The 27,937-nt window shown below is 46.1% G+C and overlaps 1 protein-coding gene across 4 annotated transcripts in view; it reads right to left on the reverse strand.

Annotated features, from left to right (window-relative positions):
- Nucleotides 1-6,519: 6,519 nt before the first annotated feature.
- The window catches only part of CMTM7 (CKLF like MARVEL transmembrane domain containing 7), a 64,411-nt gene continuing 42,993 nt past the window's right edge, over nucleotides 6,520-27,937 (reverse strand). The window contains exons 2-5 of one of the 4 annotated variants that reach the window (XM_055284723.2): nucleotides 19,954-20,127; nucleotides 12,425-12,523; nucleotides 8,897-8,978; nucleotides 6,520-7,122 (exon numbers count right to left, since the gene is read on the reverse strand). In XM_055284723.2, coding sequence (XP_055140698.1) covers nucleotides 7,109-7,122; nucleotides 8,897-8,978; nucleotides 12,425-12,523; nucleotides 19,954-20,127 — 369 coding nt within the window. In that variant the 3' untranslated portion in view covers nucleotides 6,520-7,108. The other 3 variants (XM_055284726.2, XM_055284725.2, XM_055284724.2) reach the window with 3 other exon arrangements.

The raw sequence follows: 27,937 nt of genomic DNA on the forward strand, positions 1-27,937 counted from the left end.
CGCTGACTCTTTTCGGACTCAGCCTGCCTGCACCCAGGTGATTAAAAGCTTTATTGCTCACACAAAGCCTGTTTGGTGGTCTCTTCACCCGGACGCTCATGAAAGTTTCCACTTTTTTTTTTTAGCAGAGAAATCCCCCTTTTCAATCTAAATTATGCATGAAACTCCACTATGTCAAATGGGAAATATGGTATGAATATCAATGACTAATTTATATTGATAACATTTACTTATTATCAGTGCATAGGAACAATGGGATTAATTTGGAAAGCCCACAATTTGGATAAGTAAGGAGATAACTGCAGCTGCAGCTTCACGGTCAGATTCGTTCCACTGCTGCGTCTGGGTTGCGCAGGATGGAGGAGCCCAGGCTTGCCCAGTGAGGTGGTGGCGGGGTTTTTAGCAGCTTGCTTCACGCTCTGAGTGACCTTGCACTGATGGCAGCTGCACGAGGTGAGTTACCCTGGGCAGACGGCATGGAGGCCGAGGGCTCCCAGTGTCCATGTTTGCTATTGAAGGCTGGAGAGTGTTTTAAGTGTTTGCATATATTTTACTCATAAAATCGGGTATCTGTGAGTCTGAAGCACCTCTGAGAGTTCACAGGATGCAGTTCAGAAACTGCCACAAAGGAGGGAAGTGGTGGTTGCTGAGGGGGGCCCTAAAGACCTGCTGTGTTTCCATGGCAACGGAAGTTTGCTTTTCATGCTAGTGAAGAGGCCTGCAGGTGGGTGGCCCAGAGAATGGGCCAGCTCTGGGTCTGTCTTCCCCTACCTGGGGCCTCTTCAGTGGCCTGGCTGGAAGCCAGGCTGAGCTCAGCACAGGGCTGTGGCACAGGGGGCGCCTCAGGCCAGGGTTAAGGGGGTTAAGGGGGCCCCCTTCAGGAACACACTTGTTCCTCCTCTGGGTCTGCCTGCATACATCCAGCTCTGGCCCTGCCCTGTCATCCCAGCAGCCCGCAGTGGGGTGGTCCCAGGCCACGCCCAGAAGACAGCCAGGCCTGGGTTCACACCGGGCTTCATCACTAACCTCCCTTCCACTTGGCTTTCTCCTTGGGTCTCCATGCTACACTGTCCTCAAAGATTGGGGGTTCTATTGCCACAGGCTTCCCTATTACAGAAAACCCCACAGATGCCGTAGTCTTCCAGAGCCTCGCTGAGCAACAGTTTTCTGCCACTCTTGTGGGTAATGAGAAAACTGGCAGAGGTTTGCCCAAGGGATGGCACCCCCCTCAGCCTTCCTCCCTCCCTCCCCAAGAGCAAGGCCAGGGAACTGGCTGCTTGTGGTGGGGGATGTGAGGAGACGGCCGTCAGCCTCATCTCCCAGGCCGATGGCTGTCTGCTCACATCCCCCAGTGCCCCTTGTGGCCACGGGTGCCAACACCCTTTCCTGGGGCCTCAGGTTGCCATGATGGCTCCCCAGGCTCCCTGCCCCTCCCCCATGGGTGCATCCTTCCCTCCTCTCACATCTTTGCTTGGACCCGCCTGGCTGTAACTGCTCTGGGAGCAGGGGTGGTGGGTACACACAGTTTGGGTTCCACAAGGCCCCTGGGTTGAACAGCTCCCAAAGAGCCTGTATTAGAGAAGACAAATGCACCCTACAGCTGTGTTCTCCAGGACCCGTAATGCTTAGCTGTTAGAACATGGGGTGGCCACTGTTGGGCTGTGGGTTGCCATTTTTGGTTGGTGTAATTTTTGCTCTTTCAGCTACTGAGGTGCCTAGACATAGGTCCTGAATTGGCTTTTTCTTTCTTTTTTCTTTTTTTTTTTTAGACAGAATCTTGCCCTGTTGCCCAGGCTGGAGTGTGGTGGTGTGATCTTGTCTTCCTGCAACCTCCACCTCCCAGGGTCAAGGAATTCTCGTGCCTCAGCCTCCTGAGTAGCTGGGACTACAGGCGTGTGCCACCATGCCCAGCCAATTTTTGTGTTTTTAGTACAGATGGGGTTTCACCATGTTGGCCATGCTGGTCTTGAACTCCTGACCTCAGGTGATCTGCCTGCCTCAGCCCCCCAAAGTGCTGAGATTATAGGCGTGAGCTGCTGAACCTGGCCCTGAATTGCTTTTTAAAAAATTATGGTGGCCGGGCGTGGTGGCTCACGTCTGTAATCCCAGCACTTTGGGAGGCCGAGGCGAGTGGATCATGAGGTCAGGAGATCGAGACCATCCTGGCTAACACGGTGAAACCCCATCTCTACTAAAAATACAAAAAAAATTAGTTGGGCGTGGTGGCGGGTGCCTGTAGTCCCAGCTACTCAGGAGGCTGAGGCAGGAGGATGGCTCGAACCTGGGAGGCGGAGGTTGCAGTGAGCCTAGATCGCACCACTGCACTCCAGGCTGGGCAACAGAGCAAGACTCCGTCTCAAGAAAAAACAAATTATGAGGCCGGGCGCGGTGGCTCATGCTTGTAATCCCAGCACTTTGGGAGGCCGAGGCGGGCAGATCACGAGGTCAGGAGATCGAGACCACGGTGAAACCCCGTCTCTACTAAAAATACAAAAAATTAGCTGGGCGTGGTGGCGGGCGCCTATAGTCCTAGCTACTCGGAGAGGCTGAGGCAGGAGATTGGCGTGAACCCGGGAGGCGGAGCTTGCAGTGAGCTGAGATCGCGCCACTGCACTCCAGCCTGGGTGACAGGGTGACAGAGCGAGACTCCGTCTCAAAAAAAAAAAAAAAAAATTATGGTAAAATAAATAAAATTGACCATCTTAATCATTTTTAGATGTACAGTTCAGTAGCATTAAGTGCATTCATTCATACTGTTGTGGAACCACCATGACCATCCATCTCCAGAATTTTTCATCTTCCCAAACTGAAACTGTACCCATTAAATAATAACTCCCATTCCCCCTTCCCCTGGCCCCTGGCAACCACCCTTCTAGATTTTGTCTCCGTGATTTTCACGACCCTAGGTACCTCCTATAAGTGGAATCATGCAGCATCTGTCTGTCCATGTCTGGCTTATTTCACTTGGCATAATGTCCTCGGGTTTCATCTGTATCGTAGCATGTGACAGAACTTCCTTCCTCTTTAAGGCTGTCTGTATTGCTTTTGAGTAGTGCTTTATGTATTGTACAAACAGTACAAAATACGGAAATCTCGAGATCAGTATCTTCTTCAAACTCTACTCTTCTTACCTCCAGCGGGGCACAGAAACTCAGGGGTTCCCCCAGGTAGCATGAAGCAGCCCCTTCATTTCCGCAGCTGCTCCTCCCTGGGGCAGCAGGAGTACAGTCACCCTCCTTCCAGTGAGCTCCCCCTTCCTAGTTCACAAAGCTCTGCGATATCTGGCCTCAGTGGGAGGGGAGTGGAGCACGTTATTTTCTCACCTGTCCCCTGGGGCTAGAGTGTGGCTGTATGTGCCTCACCCCAGGCCCCAGAGCTCTGGCCAGCCTTCCTTGAAAGCTCCCAGGATCCAGGGACTATGCTGCTCCCCACACCCTCTGCTCTGTCTCTGGGTCCCCACAGTGCCCAGAGGGGCAAGGGTCTCTGAGGGCTGAAGCCAGAATATATGAAGGGTCAGGAATTCGAAAATGCCAAGACAGGAGGCAGTGGAGGTGCTTTTTTTATCTTTTTAATCAACTTTTATTTTAAGTTTCAGGGTACATGTGAAGGATGTACATAGGTAAACATGTGTTACCTAGGTAAACGTGTGCCATGGTGGTTTGCTGCACAGATCAACTCATCACCTAGGTATTAAGCCCAGCATCCATTAGCTACTTCTTTTTTTTTTCCTGAGACGGAGTTTTGCTCTTGTTGCCCAGGCTGGAGTGCAATGGCGCCGCAATCTTGGCTCACTGCAACCTTTGCCTCCCAGGTTCAAGTGATTCTTCTGCCTCAGCCTCCCAAGTAGCTGAGATTACAGGCATACGCCACCATGCCCAGCTAATTTTTTGTATTTAGTAGAGACAAGGTTTCACCATGTTGGCCAGGCTGGTCTGGAACTCCTGACCTCAGGTGATCCACCCACGTAGGCCTCGCAAAGTGCTAGGATTACGGGCATGAGCCACCGCGCCCGGCCCATTAACTACCTCTTAAAAGGAATCTTTCTCCCAATGCAGCTGTGGATCCAGTGCGAAGTAGGGTTTACTTCAGACACCCGCCAACCGACACCATTTCTCATCTCCTTCTCCCTTTGGTGAAATCAGCCTCAGAGTTGCACCCACCCTAGAGCATCTTTGATTCCAACAGTGTCTCACAAATATTGCAATGCACACACACCACTGGGACTCGGTTATGATGCAGATGATTCTATTTTAGTTGGTCTTTGTGGGGCCTGGGATCCTGCAATTCTAACCAGCTTCCAGGTGATATCCACTTTGTGGACAAGGCTTAGGAATTCCTGGCTCCCATTTCAGACCTATTGCATCTCAATTTCTTAGAGGAAGGCTGGTCGGCTTCCCCAGGCCACGCTGCACTGTGATGAGTTAATGCCTGGGTTTAGAGGCTGGTCCTCCATGGGACAGCTGAATGGCACTGCCCCCCTGGCTTAGATATTCACTCCCTAGGGTTGAAGCCGTGTCCAGGAGGAGTGAGTCAGCATAGGGAAACCAGAGGGTCTCCTTCTCCTTACTGTCAACAGCATCCTCAACTGCCAATGGACAGCCAGCTGTGTGCAGAGGTTGCCAAGAGGACAGGGGCTCAAAGGTGCTGGCCCTGCTTCTAGAACATCCCTGAGTGGCTAGGGCGTCAACCAGGGCTAAAAGAGCTGGAGGAGCAGAGGATCTGAAGGTCATTGTCATACTTCAAAAGTGAAAAGCCAGTGTCCCCTTCGCCAGGTTAGACGAGGTTAGTGGGCCTCTGGCAGGGAGGACCCCCACGACTCAGCTCAGAGCCGGCTGCCGGGGATGTGTTCACCCACCCAGTTCTCTACAGGTGTCTCATCATGCCCTCTGTCCACCACGGGTCCCAGTGCCCGGCTGAAAACTGCCCTCAGCTTCCAATCTTGACTTTAACAAAATTTAAGGTCCAGGAAACTAAAAGTAAATTATGTTCTCCAGCTCCCTTGCACCCAGGTGAGTCAATCACTTTTGCAACATTAACCTGCTCATTTCCTGTCATTCTGGTACCTCTCTGGGGATTAAGATTAGAAAGATAACGATAAGGTAAGCACGCTGCTATGTTACTGAATTCCAAGAAGGTCACAGACAGGCCAGGATGGGCTTATTCTCTCCGTTATACAAAGGGGGAGCTAAGGTTCAGCAAGATGACCTGTGCCAAGTCGGGGGTTAGTCAATGGCAGAGCTGGGCTCAACCCCACGTCCGCGGCTCTCAGCCTGACTTTCTTTCCACCACCCTTAGCTCTTTGCTTAAACATTTACTCCCTGGTGCTGGAGATGTGGCCATTTAGAAGGGATGGTTTTACCAGACAGTTTTTGGGAGGTCACGGAAACCTCAGTTTCTAAAAAGGCCCTGTGGTCTCAGACAGCCACCCCTCAGCCAAGCCACTGGCTGCATGGTCCGCTGCTCGCTGTCTGTGGGGGCCTCACTTGGCTCTGCGTTTTGCTTTCCTTCCTCACTGAGCAGACTCTGGCTCCTGCTACTATTCCTCCAACTGTCCTCCACCCACCTTTGCCCTCCTAGGGGGAGGCTCAAATGGTCAAACCCGGATCCTCGTTGCTTGGCGAGGCCTGCATTGTCACTACACAGGCGGGGGCTCCCAGACCAACTGCCTCACCTGGACCGCGCCCTCCTCAGCTGAGCCTCCTCCATCCCGTTGCCCTGGAGGAGCCGACTGTGCCAGGGTCAGCTCAGCCGTGTTCCTGCTCCGGCCCAGCTGGTACACAGGATCCCCTCCCATCAGCAGCACTAGGCTCCCGACACATCACGGGTGCTGCTTCCTTAGATCATCCCAGACGGAACCCGTTGCCCTGAGCTGGCCGGCAGCCACAAAAGTAGCCCCAGAGCTCCAGCTCAAAGCCCACAGGGGCTGCTTCCATTTCCGGCAACACTCAGCAGAGGCAAGGATGGGGCTGGGAGTCAGGCAGACCTAGATCCTGAGCCCAGCTCCTCACTGTCTTGCCCTGTGCCTTGGGATGGAGCCCCAATTTCATTTCTAAAAATGTGGTCCTATAACCTGTCTCCTTGCAGTCACTACCATCACTGTTAGGTGTGGTTGTGAATGTAGGTCCTTGCACACAGGGTTGCTCAAACATTGTTCCATCCCTCCTTTTTCTAGCCAAATGAGCAGCTCAAGATCAGGGAAACAGCGCATTTAGGCCAAGATCATTAATCATCATAGTGTAAACACAACCCTTAGCTTGTTCTAAAGCTCTTTCCAAAACGAGAAGATTGGTGTTGCAGGAGGAGGACGTGAATATAAATGAGAACCTGCACATGTTTACCTAAAACTCTGCCCTGCTATACTATCCCCCAAGATGGAGAGAAAACCTGAAGTCCAGCAGTTCAGCAAGGGGCACACACAGAGCACGGGTGGAGGGCCACGGGCCAGACACGAGCTCGAATGGAAACTGTTTCAGGCCAGGTTTTACAGCCTTCATCTGGTTCAATAAGAAATCCTTGTGCAACTGGCCGAGTCAATATTTTATTAAAAAACACACAAACACATGCACAATGGTAACAAAGGCAGAGATGGAGAGGAGATGCAAGATCTCCTTGGGGACAGGCTGACCACATGGTGTTTCTACAGGCACGCCTCACTTCAAGAAAGAGGTTATCTCTAAGACCGGACTGACAAGCTAGATAAATTAGGAGGGGGCTTTGTTTCTTAAGGCGCTTCGCTCCCCTGAGGAGTGAAGTAGAAGGGATTTAGGCAAGAGTATTCACAAACCCCTTCAGCTGTGCTAAGTGGGGTTCATCAGTACCTGAGGTGATTCTAGAAGCAGGAAGGCAGAAAACAGATTTCCCTGGAGGCTGCTTTCCTTTCCCAGAAGGGGAGGAATGTTCTCCCCGGAAGGCTGGAGGAAGAGTTTCCGGCTGGCTCAGGAGCTCGGGGAGCTGGCGTCTTGGGAGAGCAGGAAGAGGGTGCAGGCCTTTCCTGGTGCCCACCAGCCTGACAGGACTTTGGCACAGGAACACAGGTCCAGAGGCCTCGCCTGGAGTACACGTCCTCCTCTCTGCAAATCTCCTGAGGGGCCTAGGGGTTGTGGCCTCATCAGACGGCTGCATCTTGGGAAGGAAATGGCAGTCAGGACAGCTTGCCAGGGATGTGGTCCACCCACAAGCCACACTCCACAGGTTTGACTCCAAGTTCTGCTCGGGGGGGCACCTGTGTCCTCCACCCTCCACCCAGTGCCGATGCCGACTTTCACTGAGATTATTCCATTTTTAAAAAATACATTTCCAAACAAGAAAAAAACTTCGGTAGTGTAGAGGTGACTCCCATATGCACTCCCCCCACCTCAGTCTTACTCCTCAGCAGCAACCTCCCTAAGCCCTTTAGCTGTTTCTTTTGGTGATTCTTCCATAATTTAAACAACCGATTTATACCAATATTTATAGATTTATCCTGTTAGACATCACCTATTAACTTCTCTTTCCCCCTATATTCTCTACTTTTAAAAATCATTCTTTTTTCTCTTAAACAGCTTTACTGGGATATTTTAATAATTCACATACCATACAATTCTCCCATCTAAAGTGTTTTTCAGTATATTCACAGGACTGTGCAACCACAATTTTAGAGCCTTTTCATCACCTCAGAAAGAAGCCTCATCCTTATTAGCAGTCACACCTGAGTCCTCTCCTCCCCCAGCCCCAGGCCGCCATGGGTCTACCTTGTGTCTCTATGAATCTGCCTGTTCTAGACGATTCTTATTAGTGGAATCCTCCACTACATGGGCTCAGTGTAGGATTCCATGAGTCATGCCCTCAAATAGGAGGCAAATTAAATAAACTGCAGAGTCATGCGATGGACTTAATGCTGCAACCCACGGAGTCGCTAAGAATTCCTAATGATGTTGGGAAAATGTTTGATCGGTGGCTAAGTAGGAGAAAAAACAGATTATGAAACAGCACATGAAGTTTGATCCTTTTAATAAAAGCAACAGATATATATATTTGCAGAGAGAAATTATCGCAAGGATAGATATTCAGTGCTACTTCTGGGTAGTGTGATGACAGATGGCTTTTTCTTAATTTTTTTTTGTTTTTAAGAGACGAAGTCTGACTATGTTGCTCAGGTTGGTCTCAAACTCCTGGGCTCAGGTGATCCTCTTGCCTCAGCCACCTGAGTAGCTGGTACTATGGGTACACACCACTGTCCCTGGCTCAGACGGTTTCTATTAAACATATTTTTTTATCTGTATTTTCTAAAAACCTACATTATATTTTTGTCATTAGGAAACTTAAGAAAAAGCTGGCTGGGTGCGGTGGTTCATGTCTATAATCCCAGCACTTTCAGAGGCTGAGGTGGGAGGACTGCTTGAGTCCAGGAGTTTGAGACCAGCCTGGGCAACACGGTGAGACTCCATCTCTAAAAAAAAAAAAAAAAAAAAAAAAAAAAATGAAATTAGGCATGGTGGTGCACACCTGTAGTCCCAGGTACTCAGGAGGCTGAGGTTGGAGGATCACTTGAGCCTGGGAGGTGGAGGCTGCAGTGAGCTCTGATCGTACCACTGCACCAGCCTGGACAACAGGGCAAAACCCAATCTCAAAAAAAAAAAAAAAGAAAAGTAAAGAAAAAGAAAGAAAGAAAGAAAAAAGCTTGGCCACCTGAGGCTGAAATGTTAGGGCATCTGTGGATGTGTGGAGATGGGAATGTGAGGGGAGATTCTGGGGTCACATCTTCCCCTTCGCTGGCCCCTGTACTCTAATACTACTTCTAAAGTCCCCTTGGGACACAGCCTTCTCAACAGCAGGGTTCGTCCCTATGGCTGAAGTCAAGAACAAGCCGTCCCCCTGTTCCGGAGAGATCCTCTGTGCACAGATAACCAGAACTCACCTGTGGACTGGGTTACACACGAGATCTTATAGGACAGCCATATGCTTGCCATGCAGAGGAAGGTAGCCATGAAACCAAAGATCTGCAGTGGAGAGAGGGGAGAGGAAGTTCACGGGCCATAGGGCCAATTACTTGGGCAATCCTGTCTGCTTCTCATCTCTGGGCTTGTTTCCTTCGTGTCTCTGGCCAAAAAGGAGCTTGGAGAGTCATCTAACCCAACCACCTTGTCCTGGATCAGGTGCAGAGAGGAAGCCGTGAGAGGCCCAGCCACTGGCCCCAGTCCCCCAGGTTGGGCCAGGTCAGGGCTGGCAGCCAGGCCTCTCGGTCTTCACTCTTCGCAGCTTCAGTGCCCGGTCTGGGTTTACATTTACAAGCAAGCTGGGGCTAAGCCAGCGGACTTTGATAATCCTGGACCAATGGAGAAGAAAAGGATGAAATTTTAATTTCGGTTAAAAAAATCTGAACGTTCCCATGATTTGTGGTGTAGTGGCGTTGTTTGCATTTCATTTGTAATGACTTTCTGTTCCATTCTGGCTTTTTTTTTTTCGAGACAGAGTCTTTCTCTGTCCCCCAGGCTGGAGTGCAGTGGCGCGATCTCGGCTCACTGCAAGCTCTGCCTCCCGGGTTCACGCCATTCTCCTGCCTCAGCCTCCCGAGTAGCTGGGACTACAGGCGCCCGCCAACGCGCCCGGCTAATTTTTTTGTATTTTTAGTAGAGACGGGGTTTCATCATGTTAGCCAGGATGGTCTCGATCTCCTGACCTCGTGATCCGCCCGCCTCGGCCTCCCAATAGTGCTGGGATTACAGGCTTGAGCCACCGCGCCCGGCCCCATTCTGGATTTATAGCCGTATAAGAGCCAGAAGCCGAGGCCTTTACGTCTAGGTTTACGTTTGTACATATTAAACAATATTAGACTAAACTAAGTCAAGGCAGCACCCTTTCCCTTTCTCAGGGTCAGCCGGCGCTCAAGTGTGAGGAAGGCTGACCTACCCCAGCCCCCTCACTTGTAGATGAGATTCGGGTGCTGGGAGAGGAAGAGCGCCTGTGGGAGGCTCATCAAATGGTCGAGGGAGAGGCAGTAGCTTCTGGAATCTCTGGGCTTTGAAGCCTGCAGCCATTTTCCTTGCTTGTGAACAACACTGGCAGCTGCAGTGGTGAAAACGTAGTGACCACTTTACTACATCCCTACCAGGGTGCAAGGAAGGCCCTTTGGGTGTATTGATTCCTTTAACCCTCACAACTCAGCGCTGGGTGGGCACTAGGATTACCCACTCCTGCTCCTCCATTTCACAGCTAAAGAAACAGAGGTACAGGCGGTCAACTGTTTTGCCAAAGGCCACAGAGCCAGCAAGGGCCAGATATGGGATGGGAGCCCAGGGAGCCTGGCTCCAGAGTCTGCACTCTGCAGTACCGGGTGCCTAGGTGTTCTCAGACCCACACAAAGGCCTCCACTTCACTACACCGCCACTGGTGTCCGGTGAGAATGGCGCAGGGGCAGCTAAAGGGTAGGATTTCCAACAAGGTTTGGTTTTCTTTTCAAGCCCAGATGCTGCTTTACATAAACAGCTGCCCCCACCAGCCCACACCCACTTCTTCCCCGGGTTTCTTTTCCTGGGCTCCTTTTGTACCAATTGTCTGCAGCACATAATTAGCCTATTAGAGCCTGTCCTGGCCTCTTATTGTCTGTTCTGCACAATTAGCACGTTATATACCATCCCGGTCCCCAACTGTCTGCACTGCATAATTGAACAGTTTATTATATCACTACAGAATGCTATTCTAGACTACAATGCCTTGTTTGCTAATTGTTTCATGTGTCTTGTCTCCTAAGCTAGAATGACCACTTTCTTATAAGCAGGGACCATATTTTAAAAATTTCTTCTAACTTCCTCATAGCCCAGGTTTGGTCCTAGGCACACAGACAGCATATGATGAATGTTAGCTATAGAGATTCCAGGGCTAAACAGTTATGTGCAACCTGAATTACCAAACACAGTGGGAATCTCCTCAAGTGGGCCCGGAAACACAGTGGGCACAGGTCTCCTGTGTGCCTCTTCCAGCACCCTGCACTGTAGCTGGGCAGGTGTTAAGCTTCAGGGGGCAACCATCCCTCTCTTCAGAGACAGCAGAGAGAGGGGGCAGAGGGGTGTGATGGTGGGCTGTTGGAGGGCCACGTGGAGCATCAGTGTTGGGAGGTTTGGCCACCCTCTACAGTGACCTTCTGCCCCCACGCTGACCTTCAGAGGAGAGACTCCATCCCTCAGTGGAATTCCAGGAGCCAACCCACTCCCAGGCCAAAGTCTGGAAAATTTTGGTAATATGTGTAAGTGAAAGACAATGAATGTCACATACAGAGAGAGCTTTTTTTTTCTCTTTTTCTTTTTTTTTTTGAGACGGAGTCTCGCTCTGTCACCCAGGCTGGAGTTCAGTGGCGCGATCTCGGCTCACTGCAAGCTCTGCCTCCTGGGTTCACGCCATTCTCCTGCCTCAACCTCCCGAGTAGCTGGGACTACAGGCGCCCGCCACCACGCCCGGCTAATTTTTTGTATTTTTAGTAGAGACGGGGTTTCGCCGTGTTAGCCAGGATGTTCTCGATCTCCTGACCTCGTGATCCGCCCGTCTCGGCCTCCCAAAGTGCTGGGATTACAGGCGTGAGCCACCGCGCCTGGCCCTCTTTTTCTTTTTTTAAGACACAGGGTCTCAGTATGTTGCCCAGGCCAGACCGAACTCCTGGGCACGAGCATTCCTGCCGAGTGCCTGGGACTACAGGTGCGTGCTAGCTACCACATCTGGCTTGAGAGAGCTTTTCTTAAAACTCATTTTTAAAATCTTGTCTGCTCATCACTGAAGCACATCAGTGTTGTCCCAAAGGCCACTGAACTACAAATAGTTAGCTAAATCAGACATCAGATGACAGGAATCTATGAATCTTTAAAAAATAGTATATACATCTGTAAGTATATACATATATATGTATGTATATATCTCACAGGACTGTATTTTTGTATATTTCCATCTACTTCTATTTATGGCTATCAGATGGATCAATTTTTGCCTCTGAAAGATACAGGAGTATTATTTCCTGGCCTGAATACTGTTAAAAATCAGGAATGGCAAAGCTCAGGCTCATGGCATATATCTCTAATTGATCACAGTACATTTCCCACTGGGCCCAAAAGAGGCCCCAGAATCTGTCTCTGCATAGTGCTGAGGCAGCCAACGAGCAAACGATGAGAGTGTGTGTGTGAATTAAAACTCGCCTGGCCCCTTGATTTCAGTAGTGGCTGTAAGAGAGGCCTGGGCTGCTGGGGCTCTGTGAATTTGCTGGCAGCCCTGACAATCCACCTTCTGGGACTGTACGCCTCCGCTTAAGGCTCTTTGGAGAGAGCTGATGGCTGGATCAAGGTAGGTATTGATTTTATGAAAGGAATGCCCCAGAAACCAAACCCTTCTCTTCCCCCATCAGGAAGAAAATGAGCATTTTAAATAAGAATTCATTCCTAAAGGCTCCCCAAAACATCCTCACCGCTCCGGCTACCAGTCCGCTCTGGTTGTAACTCTTGGAAGCTGCCACAATGGAGGCGATGAGGAGGAGCAGGGTACCAATTAAATAGTGCAGAAGTTCCTGGGGGCAGAAACAAAGCAAATAAGTGGGTAGGTCGGTCCATTTCTGGTCCGGGAAGAGCAACTGGGCATCAGAAGAGATGAAAAGAAAGGGAGAGAGTGATGCTTCCTCTTCTCCCTTGCAACACACAGATGGGATGAGCAGTGCCGCTCGCAGGCAGCCAACATGGGGGCTGACCAGGAAGCGGCCACGCAAGACAGAAGTGATGCCGGGCAGGCAGGAAGGGAAGAGGACAGAGAGAAAGGAAGCTTCTGGTGTGAGCAGAGATAGCCACTAAGGACTCCCCTACGCCTGAGAGCAATCTGTGGACAGTGCCTTAACCTCTGGCTAAAGCTACTAAAAAGCAAACGAGCTTCTTGCAACTTCCGGGTTGGAGAGTTTAAACAAAGCTCCAGCTTGGAGAAGCAAAGTGATAGCAAAGTTAAAGAGTTACTTGACTTTCTCTTCTGCTTCAGAGAAAGTTCTGGGCTAACAATGTGCTGGTCTTGTGTGACTGACTGGAGTGTCTGCCCACTCTGTGAATGGCCCCAAATGTGGACTTGAGAGGTATTCATTCCCAGGGGCCCATCAGACTCAGACTCTACAATGAGGTCAGTGGCACTTCTGTGAAGTGCCTGAGGATGTGTGGTGGCAGCTGGCTTTTTCACTCCTGAGCTTCCTGCCTTTTTTTTTTTCCTGTCATTCCCTCTTCTCTTTTCTCCAGAAGAGTGCCCTCCTGGCCAAGCTCTGCCAATGAATCCACTGGCAGGACTGGTTCCACCTTTGCTTCTCACCTTGGCCCATGGGCCGTGCATTTCCACCCCACTCACTCATCATGATTAATCAGCAACCTTGCAGGCCCTGGATGAGACGGGCCTTTCAGTGGCGAGGGAAAGCTTCCATCTCACCCTTTCTCTTCTCCATTAAACATCAGATCAGAGAAGAACTGAGGCTGGGGGCCACTTCCAGTGCTTGCTCTGAATCCAGGGTGCATCCATTTTCAGTTGTCTTCAATGAGAATTTAGAAATCATTCCTTGATGAAGTTCTGTCCCTTAGGGCAGGCAGCTATTAAATTTTGGAAAAGCATTCCAATTTAAAGCTGTAGCTCCTCTCAAAGCTATGTAAAATCAAAGACCCTGGTTTCTCCCTTAGTGGCTAGAAAGGAATATCACAAGATAGATCACAGAGATTTTAACTAAAGAGCAGATGAGTAACTGCAAGTTCCCCACCTCCACCATTCTCAACTATTAAGACAGAGGAGGATGACATGGGGCAGAGAAAAACAACTTGAGAGAATCCTAACCAGAAGTACCTAAATAGTATCTCAGCCGAAAATGTGTGGCTGAGTCTGGCCTTCCAACTTTCACTCCCCATGCAGCCCACTCTTGTGCTTGTCCCTGAGCTTTTGTTCTCTCCTTTGCTTGTTCAGTATCTGCATCAGGTAAGCCCCAGAGGAATTTGTTCTCAAAAGAAGCAGAAAAAATGCCATAACTTTGAAAGGGGCCTTAGAACTTAGAAACACAAAAGAAATTTCTCTCAAAATAACAGTGGGTAATAATGTTAAGTGTGAACAATTAAACAATCTAATCAAGATGCAGAGGTGGTCAGATTGGATTAAAAAACCAAAGCAAAACAAGAAATAGCTACAGTATGTGCTGTCTATGGGAGACAGACTTTATATTCAAAGATAAGGATATGGCATGCAAACAACAACCAAAAGAAAGCCAGGGTGTCTACACTGCATCAGACAAAATAGAATCGAACACAAAAAAAAGTTACTAGAAATAAAGAAGGACATTTTATAACAATGAAAAGCTGAATCCATAAGATATAACAATTATAAACATATATGCACCTAATAAAAGACCCAAAATGCATGCAGTGATGAAATGAAAAAAATGAAGGAGAAAAACAGACAATTCAAAAATAATAGTTGGAGAATTCAATATCCCTATTTTCAGCAATGTATAGAACAACCAGGTAGAAGGTCAACAAGGAAATAGAAGATTCAAACAACACCATAAAATGATTAGACCTAAAAATCCTCTATAAGAACTCCATCCAACAAAAGTATAATATACAAATATACAATGTATAAAAGTACATTCTTCTCAGATGTACACAGAACATTGTCCAGGATAGGCCATATATCAGACCATAAAACAAACTTCAATAAAGGTAGAAGGACTACAAAGTATGTTCTCTGAACACAATGGAATCAAATTAGAAATCAAGCAGAGGGAAATCAGGGAAATATATAGAGATTAAACAACATATTCCTAAATAATGAATGGATCAAAGAAAAAAAATCATAACATAAATTAGAAAATACCTGGAGATGAATGAAAATGAAGACACAATATACCAAAATTATGGAATACATGTAAAACAGTTATTGGGGGAGATTTATAGCTGTAAATGCCAATATTAAAGGAGAAGGAAGGTCTCAAATTAGATGACGGCCTTCCACATCATCTTAGTCTGTTTTGCATTGTTTTAATAAAGGAATACCCAAGGCTGGGCAATAAATAAAGAAAAGAGGTTTATTTGCCTCATAGTTCTGTAGGCTGTACAAGAAACATGGCACCTGTATCTGCTTCTGGTGAGGGCTTCAGGGAGCTTCTACTTCCTAAAGCAAAGGTGAAGGTGAGCAGGCATCATACAGCAGGAGGAAGGAAGCAAGACAGAGCGGGGGAAGGTGCCAGCCTCTCTTTAATAATCAGTTCTCATGGGAACTAACAGAGTAAGAACTCACTTATTACCACTAGAACAGCACCAAGTCATTCATAAGAGATCTGCCCCCATGATCCAAACACCTCTCACTAGGTCCCACCTCCAACACTGGGCATCAAATTTTAACATGAGATTTGGAGAGGACAGATATCCAAACTATATTATACATTAAGACACTAGGAAAAGAAGATCAAACTAAACCTAAGGCAAGCAGAGGAAAGAAAATAATAAAGATTAAAGCAAAATTTATTAAGATAATAGGAAAACAATAAAAAAATCAATGAAACCAAAAACTGGTTCTTGAAAAGATCAACAAGATTGACAAATCTTCAGCTAGATTGATCAAAGAGAGAGAGAGAGAGAGAAGATGCAAATGAAAGAGGAAACATTACTACTGCACTTACAGAAATAAAAAGGATGTAAGAAATACAATAAACAATTGCATGCCAATAAATTCAATGACTTAGATGAAATGGACAAATTCCTAGACATATATACTAATAAAATTGACTCCAGAATAAATGACACAATCTAAAAAGATGGTAAAATTAGAGTTTGAATTAACAATAAAAAAAAATTACCCACAAGAAAAGCCCAGACCCAGATGGCGTCACTGCTAAATTCTACTAAATAGTTAAGGAATAATTAATACCAATTCTGCACAAACTCTGTCAAAAGATAAAAAAGGAGGGAATATTTCCTAAATTATTCTGTGAGGCCAGTATTACCTTGATACCAGAACTAGATGGACATCGGAAAAAAAGAGAACTACAGACCAATATCTCTTTTAAATACAGATGCAAAAAGTCCTCAACAAAATATTAGCAAACTGAATATACCAGCATATAAAATGGGTTATACATTATGGCCAAATCGAATTTACCCCAGGAATGCAAGGTTGGTCCAACATATACAAACAAACCAGGCCAGGTGTGGGGGCTCATGCCTGTAATCGCCACACTTTTGGAGGCCGAGGAAGGAGGATCTCTTGAGCCCAAGAGTTCAAGGCCAGCCTAAGCAATATAGGGAGACCTTATCTCTACCAAAAACAAACAAACAAAAATTAGCCAGGCATGGTGGTGCACACTTGTGGTCCCAGCTACTCAGGAGGCTGAGGTGGGAGGATCGCTTGAGCCTGAGAAATAAAGGCTGCAATGAGCCATAATTATACCACTGCACTCCAGCCTGGATGACAGACCAAGATCCTGTCTAAAAAAACAAAACAAAAAACAATGTAAGACACCATACTAACAATGGGAGAAAAACTCATCACCTTAGTAGATATGGAAAAAGCATTTGACAAAATCTAATACTCTTTTATGATAAAAACACTCAACAAAGTAGTGCTAGAAGGGAACTTCTTCAACTTGATAAAGGGCTTCTACAAAACACTCACACCCAATGTTATATTTAATGATGAAAGAAGGAATGCTTTCCTCCTAACATCAGGAAAAAGATAATGATGGCTGCTCTGCCATTTCTATTCAATATTTGTCTAATTTAGTCAACTAATTTCTTGCAATAAGGCAAGACAATGAAATAAATGGCATCCAGATTATAAAGAAAGAAGTAAAAATATCTCTATTTGCAGATCTTGTTTATAGAATATCCTATGGAATCCACTAAAAATATTATTTAGAAAAATATATTAGAACTACTAAGTAGTTCAGCACAGTTGAGGACACAAATCAATATACAAAAAGTAATTGGATTCCTATGTACTTGCAATGAACAATCTGGAAATAAAATTAAGGAAAAAATCGATTTAAAATAGCATCAAAAAGAATAAAATGCTCAGACACAAATTTAATTTAAAAAGTTCAGGCCAGGCACAGTGGGCTCATGCCAGTAGTCCCAGCATTTTGGGAGGCTGAGGCAAGAGGATTGCTTGAGCCCAGGAGTTTGAGGATGCAGGGAGCTATGATCTTGCCACTGCACTCCAGCCTGGGTAACAGAGCAAGAGCCTGTTTCAAACAAAACAACAAACAAAAAACACTTTTACTCTGAAAACTACAAAACATTGAAAGAAATAAAAGATTATCTAAAAAAATGGAAAAACTTCCCATGTTCATGGAGCATAAGACTTAATATTATTAGGATAGAAATATTCTCCAAATTGATCTATGGATTCAACATAATTCCTATTGTAATCCCAGCTGATTTTTGTAGAAATTGAAAACTCGATTCTAAAATTCATATGGAATTGTAACGATCCAAATCAATCCTAAAAAAGAAGAATAATTGGGAGGCTGCATATTTGCTAGTTTTATAACTTACTACAAGGCTACAGTAATCAAAATAGTGTGATAATGACATAAAGATAGACACATAGATCAATGGAATAGAACTGAGAGTCCAGAACTAAATCCATGCATTTAATGGTCAACTGATTTCAACAAAGGTGCCAATACCATTCAATGGGGGAAAGAATAGTCTTTTCAACATACGATGCTGGGATAATTGGATATCTACATGCAATAGAATGAAATTGAACCCTTACCTCACACCCTATGCAAAAAAGATTAACTCAAAATGGATCACATACCTAAATGTATGAACTAAAACTATAAAACTCTTAGAAGAAAACATAGAAGTAAATTTTCACAATCTGAATTTGGCAATGGCTTCTTATATATAAGAAAAGCATGAGCTAAAAAAGAAAAAAAATAAACTAAATTTATCAAAATTAAAAACTTGTGCTTTAAAGGACACCATCAAAAAAGTGAAAAACAACAGAATGGGAGAAAATATTTTCAAGTCATATAGCTGATAAGGGACTTTTATCTATAGAAAGAATTCTCACAACTCAATAATGAAAAGACAAATAACCTAATTAAAAAATAGGCAAAGGACTCGAATAGACATTTCTTCAAAGAAAATATACAAATGGCCAAAAGCACATGAAAAGATGATTAACATCATTAGTCACTGGAGAAATGAAAATCAAAACCACAGGAAATAACACTTTACACTCACTAGAATGGCTGGAATCAGAAAGTCAGATAGTAAGTGTTGGCAAAGATGTTGTGAAACTGGAACCTTCATACACTCCTGGTGGGAATGTAAAATAGTGAGCCACTTTGGCATACAGTCTGGCAGTTCCTCAAACAATTAAACACAAAGTGACCATATGACTCAGTAATTCCCCTCCTAGATATATACCAGAGAAAAATGAAAATATGTCCACACGAAAAACTTGTATATGAATGCTCATAGCAGCATTATTCATAATAGCCAAAAGGTAAAAACAACCCAAAGGTCCACTGAAGATGAATGAAAAACAAAATGCAGTCTGGTCTATCCATACAATGGAATAATATTTGGTTATAAAAAGGCTGGCATGGTAGGCCGGGCGCGGTGGCTCACGCTTGTAATCCCAGCACTTTGGGAGGCCGAGGCGGGCGGATCACGAGGTCAGGAGACTGAGACCACGGTGAAACCCCGTCTCTACTAAAAATACAAAAAAAAAAAAAAAAAAAAATTAGCCGGGCGTAGTGGTGGGCGCCTGCAGTCCCAGCTACTTGGAGAGGCTGAGGCAGGAGAATGGCGTGAACCCGGGAGGCGGAGCTTGCAGTGAGCCAAGATTGCGCCACTGCACTCCAGCCTGGATGACAGAGCGAGACCCCATCACAAAAAAAAAAAAAAAAATGCTGGCATGTTGGGTAATGCCTGTAATCCCAGCACTTTGGGAGGCCAAGGTGGGAGGATTGCTTAAGGCCAGGAGTTTGAGACCAGCCTGGGCAACACAGTGAAACCTCATCTCTGTAAAAAAACACAAAAATTAACCAGGTGTGGTGGCATGCACCTGTAGTCCCAGCTACTCGGGAGGCTGAGGTGGGAAGATCACCTGAACCTGGGAGGTTGAGGCCATGTGAGTTGCGATCACGTCACTGCACTCTAGCCTGGGTGACAGAGTGAGACCCTGTCTCTAAAAAGAAAAAAAGGAATGAAATACTGATACATGCTACAACATGGATGAACCATGAAAACATTCAGCTAAGTAAAAGATGCCAGTTACAAAAGACCACATATACAATTCCATTTACATGAAATGTTCAGAGTAGAAAAATTTTAGAGACAGAAGATTAGTGATTGCTTAGGACTGGATGGATGAGTGGTAGGGAGGTGACAGCTAAAAGGTATGGAATTTCTTTCTGAAATGATGAAAATGTTCTCAAGTTGACTGTAGTAATGGTTGGACAACTCTAGAAATACACTAAACTCCATTGAATTGTACCCTTGAATTGAGTGAACGATATGGCATATGAACTGCATCTCAATGAAGCTTTAAAAAATAATACAGTGGGAAGAAAAAGTCTGACAACTTCTGACTGTCTCCTCAGCCCCCACTAGTCCCTTTTAGCCAGAAAATCCTATCATTCAATCCTCACAACAGTATCAATACCCATCATCTTCACCTACAATTTTCTTCTGTGTTCCTTTTCCCAACTCATACACACGCAGCCATTCTCTGTTGCTTGAGAAAATAAGCATGGGGCAATAGCCACAGCCTTCTTGTAGCTGGAAAGTGAGTTTTAAAAACCAGCAGGACATCAAGCAGAGATGTCCACCAAATAATAGGAAATTCAGGGCAGAGGCAGCAAAGAATGGTTAAAGAGGTGAGATGGGCAGACGGGAAAAACTCTGTCAGGTCTCAGTACTCCAGCTAACATCCCGACTTGTGCATGCGGAGGACAGGGCCAAGCCACTCTCTTACCGATAGGGGCCAGCTGATACAGGTGAGCACGCGGTAGAAGCGGAAGAGGTGGACCAGGTAAAAGGCGAGGATCATTATCAAGTCGCAAATGGTGACCACTTCAAAGTAGCTGTAGGCGCTGTAGTCGGTCCACAGGGAGCTCCGCACGCAGATGAAGGCAATCAGCAGGGTAACCTGCCACATAAACAGAGACATCAGAGAAATGCTTGCCCAAGACAGGCACCCAGGGAACAAACAACGGAAAACAACCAAGCATCCCCCAGCAGGCCCACATTGAAGAACTGCTATTAATGCAATTCAGGTTATTTCCATACACACTGGCTGGAAGGTTGGAAGACTGCAACTTCATGTGGTACACACTTTGAAACTACTGTCTGTGAACACTGATGACAGCAGAGACTGACTTTGTCCTCTCTGAAGTTTGTTAGATTGTGCCGGCAGGAAGCCCCCTCAGAAGAAGCAGGAAAACAAGAAAATAACAAAGCAGAACCATCCCTTTCATCTGCTGGATATCCACAGAGCAAAGAAGACAGCGTGATGGTGACCTGGGGTTTATATATTAGGCCCAATTGTATGAAGTTGCCAATAAATATTTGATGGTTTTTGACCTACAAGATGGCAATTCATACCTTACAGCTATCAACTGACAGATAACAAGTTACCATTTACTGATGTCTGACATACGTGATCTCGCTAAGGCCAGGCAGAACCCTGCCAAGTAGACAAAATCATCCCCATGTTCATAAGGGGAAACTGAGGCATGCAGGTTCAATCATCAGCCCAAGGCTATCTGGCTTGTAAGTAGGAGAAGTGGGATTTGAATCCAGGTCTGTCTGACTCTAAGGACCATGTTCCTCCATGTCAGATGCAGTTCTACCTCCCAAAAGTGTAAGCTCTGATCATAACAAGCCAAGAAAGGTGGATGGGTTCTCAACTGTGCGGGAATCCTGTTTAAGAGGTGAGGCTGCTCACCATCAGGGCATGTGGTGAGAACTCACTAAGAAATATCACAGCACGGCCGGGTGCGGTGGCTTACGCTTGTAATCCCAGCACTTTGGGAGGACGAGGCGGGTGGATCACGAGGTCAGGAGATCGAGACTACGGTGAAACCCCGTCTCTACTAAAAATACAAAAAAAATTAGCCGGGCGTGGTGGCGGGCGCCTGTAGTCCCAGCTACTCGGAGAGGCTGAGGCAGGAGAATGGCGTGAACCCGGGAGGCGGAGCTTGCAGTGAGCTGAGATCGCGCCACTGCACTCCAGCCTGGGCGACAGAGCGAGACTCCGTCTCAAAAAAAAAAAAAAAAAAGAAATATCACAGCACGAGTGAACATGCTTAACGGCCTGCTACTGAATTAATAACCAGATGAATATTATTAGCAATGCATGAGTACAAGAGAGTAGAATGAGTAACAGTCTGAGCTTCTGTGAAGGCCAAAGAGAAAACCTGTCTACTCCATATAGGGAACAAACCAGTAACACACGGGGTTCAAAGTGTGTAAAATCTTAGAATCTATTTATTTAGTTATTTAGTTTTTGTTTTTTGAGATAGAGTCTGGCTCTGTCCCCCCGGCTGGAGTGCAATGAACCATCTCGGCTCACTGCGACCTCTGCCTCCTGGGCTCAAGCCATCCTCCCACCTTAGCTTCTCAAGTAGCTAGGATTACAGGTGTGTGCCATCATGCCTGGCTAATTTTCGTATTTGTAGTAGAGACGGGGTTCTGCCATGTGGCCCAGGCTGGTCTCAAACTCCTGAGCTCAAGCAATCCCCCCGCCTTGGCCTCCCAAAGTGCTGGGATTATGGACGTAAGCCATTGTTTCCAGCCAGGAATCTATTTAAAATGCACAACCAATTTAGGAAAAAGATTATTTTATACACTGCCTCTTTCCTATGGAGGAGTGATTCCTTTTTTTTTTTTTTTTTGAGATGCAGTCTCGCTCTGTTGCCCAGGCTGGAGTGCAGTAGCATGATCTTGGCTTACTGCAACCTCTGCCTACGAGGTTCAAGGGATTCTCTTGCCTCAGCCTCCAGCTGGGACTACAGGTATGCACCACCATGCCCAGCTAATTTTTGCATTTTTAGTAGAGACGGGGTTCCACCATGTTGGCAAGACTGGTCTTAAACTCCTGAACTCAAGTGATCTGCCTGCCCCAGCTCCCCAAAGTGCTGTGATTACAGGTGTGAGCCACCATGCCTGGCTAGAGCAGTGATTCTTAAAGTGTGTGTGTGTGTGTTTGGGGGCGGGGTGTTAGTGTCTGGATGTGCGATTTTGTGTCCCATGGGACATTTGGCAATGTGTGGATGTATTTTTGGTTTACACAATTTGTGGGGATGGGGGTTGCTACTGGCATTTAGTGGGTAGAGGCCCAGGGTGCTGCTAAACACCCTGCAATAAATAGGAGAGCTCCCATAGTAAAGAATTACCCATCTCCAGCCCCAAATGTGGCCCCTCAACTACAGTACTACTGTTGAAAAATTCTGCTATAGAAAATGTCAGTCTACAATGAGGATTAAATCACAAAATGGGGCCTGGTGCACGCCTGCAATCCCAGCACTTTGGGAGGCCGAGGCAGGTGGATCACCTGAAGCCAGGAGTTTGAGACCAGCCTGGGCAATAAGCAAGACCCTGTCTCTACAAAACATACAAAAACTAGCTGGGCGTGGTGGCATACACCTGTGGTCTCAGCTACTTGGGAGGCTGAGGTGGGAGGATCAATTGAGTCTAGGAGGTCGAGGTGAGCTATTATCACGTCGCTGCACTCCAGCCTGCAAGACAGAGTGAGAGTCTGTCTCTAAAAAAATAAAAATCAAATCAAATCACAAAATGGATCTAACTCCAGTTAAAACAGTTGATGCTGAAATGCTCTTATTTTCTAAAGCCCCTTGTTGCTAGCCCACTATCAAGATCCTCAGCAATAGGTACAACAGCTAAAAGAGAACTCTCAGCTGGAAGCTTGAAGCGGGTATGGAGAGAGCTCTGCTTACCAGATCGAAACAGAAGAGTGTGGCTGTGACACGAAGAGTCCCTCAACATTTGTGTATTTCCCTTTGCTAATGAGCAACGCAAGTGTTTTCATTTTTTTGGTTCCTCTGAAGCTAGCCAGCCATGGTGATATAACGATTCACACCTCTGCCTTACTCAGGAGTGTGCATGGTCGCCAGGGCTTTGCTGCTACATTAGTCTTACTTCCAGGCCACATCTACACGGGGAAGTCTAGGGGTCTTCCCAGCCCCACACTGACCTCCTCATGAACTCAAGTATCATTATTCAAGGCATGACTGAAAATGCAGATAATGTGGGATTATGCAGCGTGATTCCTAGGTAGAGAGGCAATTTTGCATCTAGTTTAATGCAGAGATTAAAATAGTTTTCCAACTCTTCGTTGAAGACAAAGTTAGCTCTTTTTCATGGTGACACAGGCATGTGGAAGTTTCCCAGCCAACAAAAGGGGCCAGTGCAGGTCTTCCTGCTCTGAGCTTCCGGGGCTGAGTACTGTGTAGTAGGAAGTGCATTCCTGCTCTGTCAGAAACATCTCAAACCTTTCTGGGAAACTTGCTCATGAAATAACACTTTCTGAATTCGGTTCACTTGGCCTATGGCCGTCTACCATATGACTTTCTTTAGGAAAGCCCAATTTTAGAAAATCTAATTTAGACAAGTATGGTGTGTGCTTATGCGTGCTCCTAAAAGCTTCCTTTTTGCCCAGGGATTCATTCATTCCAACTTTAAATAGCCAGCATCTTAGCCAGCACATTAAGTTAAAAAAAAAAAAAAAGATTTGACTGACATCAAACTATTCAGAAATTCTTCTAAAGCCAGTAGGTAACTTCTGCAAATGCTGGGGCCCCCTGAATTATTTAGAAGCTTAATTCCTGGGTGACAAAATAATCTGTACAACAACCCCCTCCCATGACACGAGTTTACCATATAAGAAACCTACACACGTACCCCTGAACTTAATATACAAGTTAAAAAAAAAAGCAAAGGTGAAGTAGAAGAAAGAACAAGACAATAGTGGGGAAAAGGCGCTGGGGTGTTTATCCCTGCCCTCCTCCCACCAGCTCCAACCCTCTCAGGTGTCTTCGTGTTCCCAGTTAGAAAAGCAAATGAACAAACACGCCTGAATTCAGAGAGGACTGGAGGTAGGGGTTCTGACTTCAGGACAGTGTGAAGCAGCTGGGAGGTTCCCGGAAGACAGATGTTTCTGTGTAGAGTAACTTCAAAGTGATGCTGTCCAAAGGGTTCACTTGCCTCTGAAGGTGCCTTCTAGCTCCTCTCATAACGGTTTGTTCTTTTATATTGAACTGCCATAAAAATAAAATATCTAACATAAACGTCCAGGGGTTTATTTTATTTATTTTATTTTTTTGAGATGGAGTCTCACTCTGTCGCTAGGCAGGAGTGCAGTGGTAACATCTCGGCTCACTGCAACCTCCAACTCCCTGGTTCAAGGGATTCTCCTACCTCAGCCTCACGAGTAGCTGGGATTACATGCATGCGCCACCATGCCCAGCTAATTTTTGTATTTTTAGTAGAGACAGGGTTTCACCGTGTTGGCCAGGAGGGTCTCGATCTCCTGACCTTGTGATCTGCATGCCTTGGCCTCCCAAAGTGTCGAGAGTACAGGCGTAAGCCACCGCGCCCGGCCTATTTTTTTCTTTTGAGACAGAGTCTCGCTCTATCACCCAGGCTGGAGTGCAGTGGCGCTATCTCCACTTACTGCAACCTCTGCCTCCCGGGTTCAAGCGATTCTCCTGCCTCAGCTTCCTGAGTAGCTGGGACTACAGGTATTCACCACCACGGCCGGCTAATTTTTGTATTTTTAGTAGAGACAGGGTTTCACCATATTGGTCAGGCTGGTCTCGAACTCCTGACCTCAAGTCAGCCTCCCAAAGTGCTGGGATTACAGGTGTGAGCCATGGTGCCCAGCCATGTCCAGGGGTTTAAAAGTAACACTGCAAGAGCCCTCAACTCAAAGCAAGGGTCCCACAGACCAGCCATGATACCACAGAGTCACTGGAATTAGAATTCCAGATAAGAAACATCATTCCCTGGAACGTGTGTCCTTTCTGACTCCATTCTGTCAGAATTCTTACTAGAAAGAAGACATGATTTTTTGGAAGGAGCAGAGGGTTTAAATTTCACAAGAGATGAAGGAAGCTGACATGATCTGAGAAAAGTGATGGTCCCCTGAGGACTCTGGAACCAAACTAGTCTGGTTGCAGCTTGAGTGTACACCCGCAGCCAGCCAGGTGCCAGAAAGTTTGCCCAGGTTCTCAGCCTGGCTGAGCATCCTTCCAGAAAGAAATAAGATTTTGAGGTCTACGATGAAAAATCTCTAGAGAAAACTCGAGGCGGTTTTCAAGAGACACCTGCTTCTGAGTTGGGCTGGGGAGGTGTCTGGTGGTCTCAGGACCCTGTCTCCTGCCACCCATGCTTGGGAACATTTCCTCAGCAGACTTGAGCCCTCGTGCCTCTGCCAGGTCTGGTCCACTGAGTGTGCCTGTGTCTGGCTAAAGATGGCACCAGACACCTTTCATTTTGGAAGCCCTGGGCTGGATGCTGGTAGGTCACCCAACCCCACTGTCCCTGCATCTGACCTTGGAATGATACTTCAGTGAGAGGAGGCAGGAGGAGGAGAAGTAACTGATGAAAGCTAACATCAAAAGTCTCAGACCCAACTCTAAGAGGCTTTCCAGGAAATCCCCAGGAGATGAAAGCCAGGCTTGTTCAGAAAGTCAGAGATGCAGATGAGGATGCAGTGCCTGGAACCCGCATTTGTAAATGCTAGCGGGCCCATAAATGACTGCTTGGCAGTGGCAGACAGGAAGAGGAATGTGGTATGCTCCCAACTTTGGCTGAATTTTGCACTGAGTGTAAGGAGATTCACCCGTGCCTCCCTGTTAAAGTCATCATCATCTAATAGCCTTTGTGCAGTCTCATTGACACCCACTGGCTGAGAAACCTGCCCCTCGGATTCCTCTAGGTTGTGTCTCACTCGCCAACATCAGAATCTTGCTCCAGAGTCTGGTCCGTGCTCCTATTCCCCCCAGCACATAGTTTTGTTTTGTATCTACAAATGAAAATGCCATAGAAACCCAAGGGATGGAGAATAATCTAGGAAATATGTCTGGGGTCCTGAGCTCCAGGCCTTGGGCAGCTCAATGATGCACCACTGGTTTCTGAATGTAACCGCACAGCAGAGTCACCTGTTTGCAGCATACCGAAAACCAGATTCTATGTTTGTCCATGTTGGGGATAATTCTGGAAGGACACATAAGAAGCTGGTAACAGCACTTGCCTCTGGGGAGGGGAAGTGATATTTAGTAGTTTTAAAATCCACTTGTTTTGTTTTCTCACATTGTAAGAATCACATATTAAGTTTCAAAAAAGCAGTTTTAAAATGATACATCTTAGAGATCTTTAATGTCATACAAATACAATTTTACCTTTTTCTTTTCATTGGCTATATAGTATTCCCCAGTATGGCAGTGGCTTTATTTAACCCAGGGTTCCTCAACCTTGGCATTACTGACATTCGGGGCTGGATAATTCTTTGTTGTAGGTGGCTGTCCTATAGTGGTCTTATCACAGCATCCTGGCCTTTACCTACGAGATGCCAGCCTTTACCCACTGCCCACTTGCAACAACCAAAAATGTCTCCAGCCATTGCTGTAGGTCCCCTGGGGGGCAAAATTGCCTCTGGTTGAGAATGACCTACTTAATTTTTTATTGGTGGGCATTTAGCATATCTCCAGTTTTTCATTAATACAAACAACCCTGCAAAGAATTAGACATACTTCTTTGTATCTGTATGAATATTTCTTTTTTTCTTTTTTCTTTTGAGATGGAGTCTCTCTCAGTCGCCCAGGCTGGAGTGCAGTGTCACAAGCTCCGCTCACTGCAAGCTCTGCCTGCCGGGTTCACACCATTCTCCTGCCTCAGCCTCCCATGTAGCTGGGACTACAGGCATGCACCACCACGCCCGGCTAATTTTTTTTGTATTTGTAGTAGAGATGGGGTTTCACCGTGTTGGCCAGGATGGTCTCGATCTCCTGACCTCGTGATCCGCCCGCCTCGGCCACCCAAAGTGTTGGGATTACAGGTGTGAGCCACTGTGTCTGGTCTCTGTACGAATATTTTGGATAGATTCCTAGAAGTGAAATTACTGAGTGAAAGCACATGCACATTTAAGATTTTGTTGTTTGTTACCAAAATGTTATCCAAAAGAGATACCTGTCTCCCTCCACAGGGAATCCTGCCAACACAGATTAACAGTATTTAAAAAGAATGGAAATAATATCTTATTGTTTGAATTTTCATTTCCTTAATTACTAGTGGATTGGATATGTTTTCATGTGTTTATTGGCCACTGCCTTTTCACATTCTTGGCCTAATTTTCTATTGCTTCTATTTTTATTATGGATTCAAAGAACTCTTTATATTCTAAATACTAACTTACTTAGTCTCTTATAGATATTGCAAATATATTCTCTCCATCTCTCATTTGCCTTTATTTTTAGTCTTTTGTTTGACTAAAGTTAAAAGTTTTCATACAGTCAAATCTATGCATCATTTTTTATAGTTTCTGGATTTTGTGTCTTGTTCTCTATCTCAAAATTATTTTTAAAAAAAAGAGGCTTGCTGCAATAGGTGTAATCTCAGTGCTTTGGGAGGCCAAGACAGGCAGGAGGATTACTTGAAGCCAAGAGTTCGAGACCAGCCTGGGCAACACAGTGAGACCCGCATCTCTACAAAAAAATCTTAAGAATTGGCCAGGCGTGGTGGTATGCACCTGTAGTCCCAGCTACTCAGGAGGCCGAGGCAGGAGGATCACTTGAGCCTAGGAGTTAGGGGCTGCAGTAAGCTATGATTGGGCCACTGCACTCCAGCCTGGGTGACAAAGTGAGAACCTAACTCATAAATAAGTAAAATAGTCTCCTACATTAAAAATAAATATTTGCTTCCTTTAAAAATATACATAA

Source organism: Symphalangus syndactylus, chromosome 1 (genome assembly GCF_028878055.3).
Source record: "Symphalangus syndactylus isolate Jambi chromosome 1, NHGRI_mSymSyn1-v2.1_pri, whole genome shotgun sequence".
In the NCBI taxonomy this organism is placed as follows: Eukaryota; Metazoa; Chordata; class Mammalia; order Primates; family Hylobatidae; genus Symphalangus; species Symphalangus syndactylus.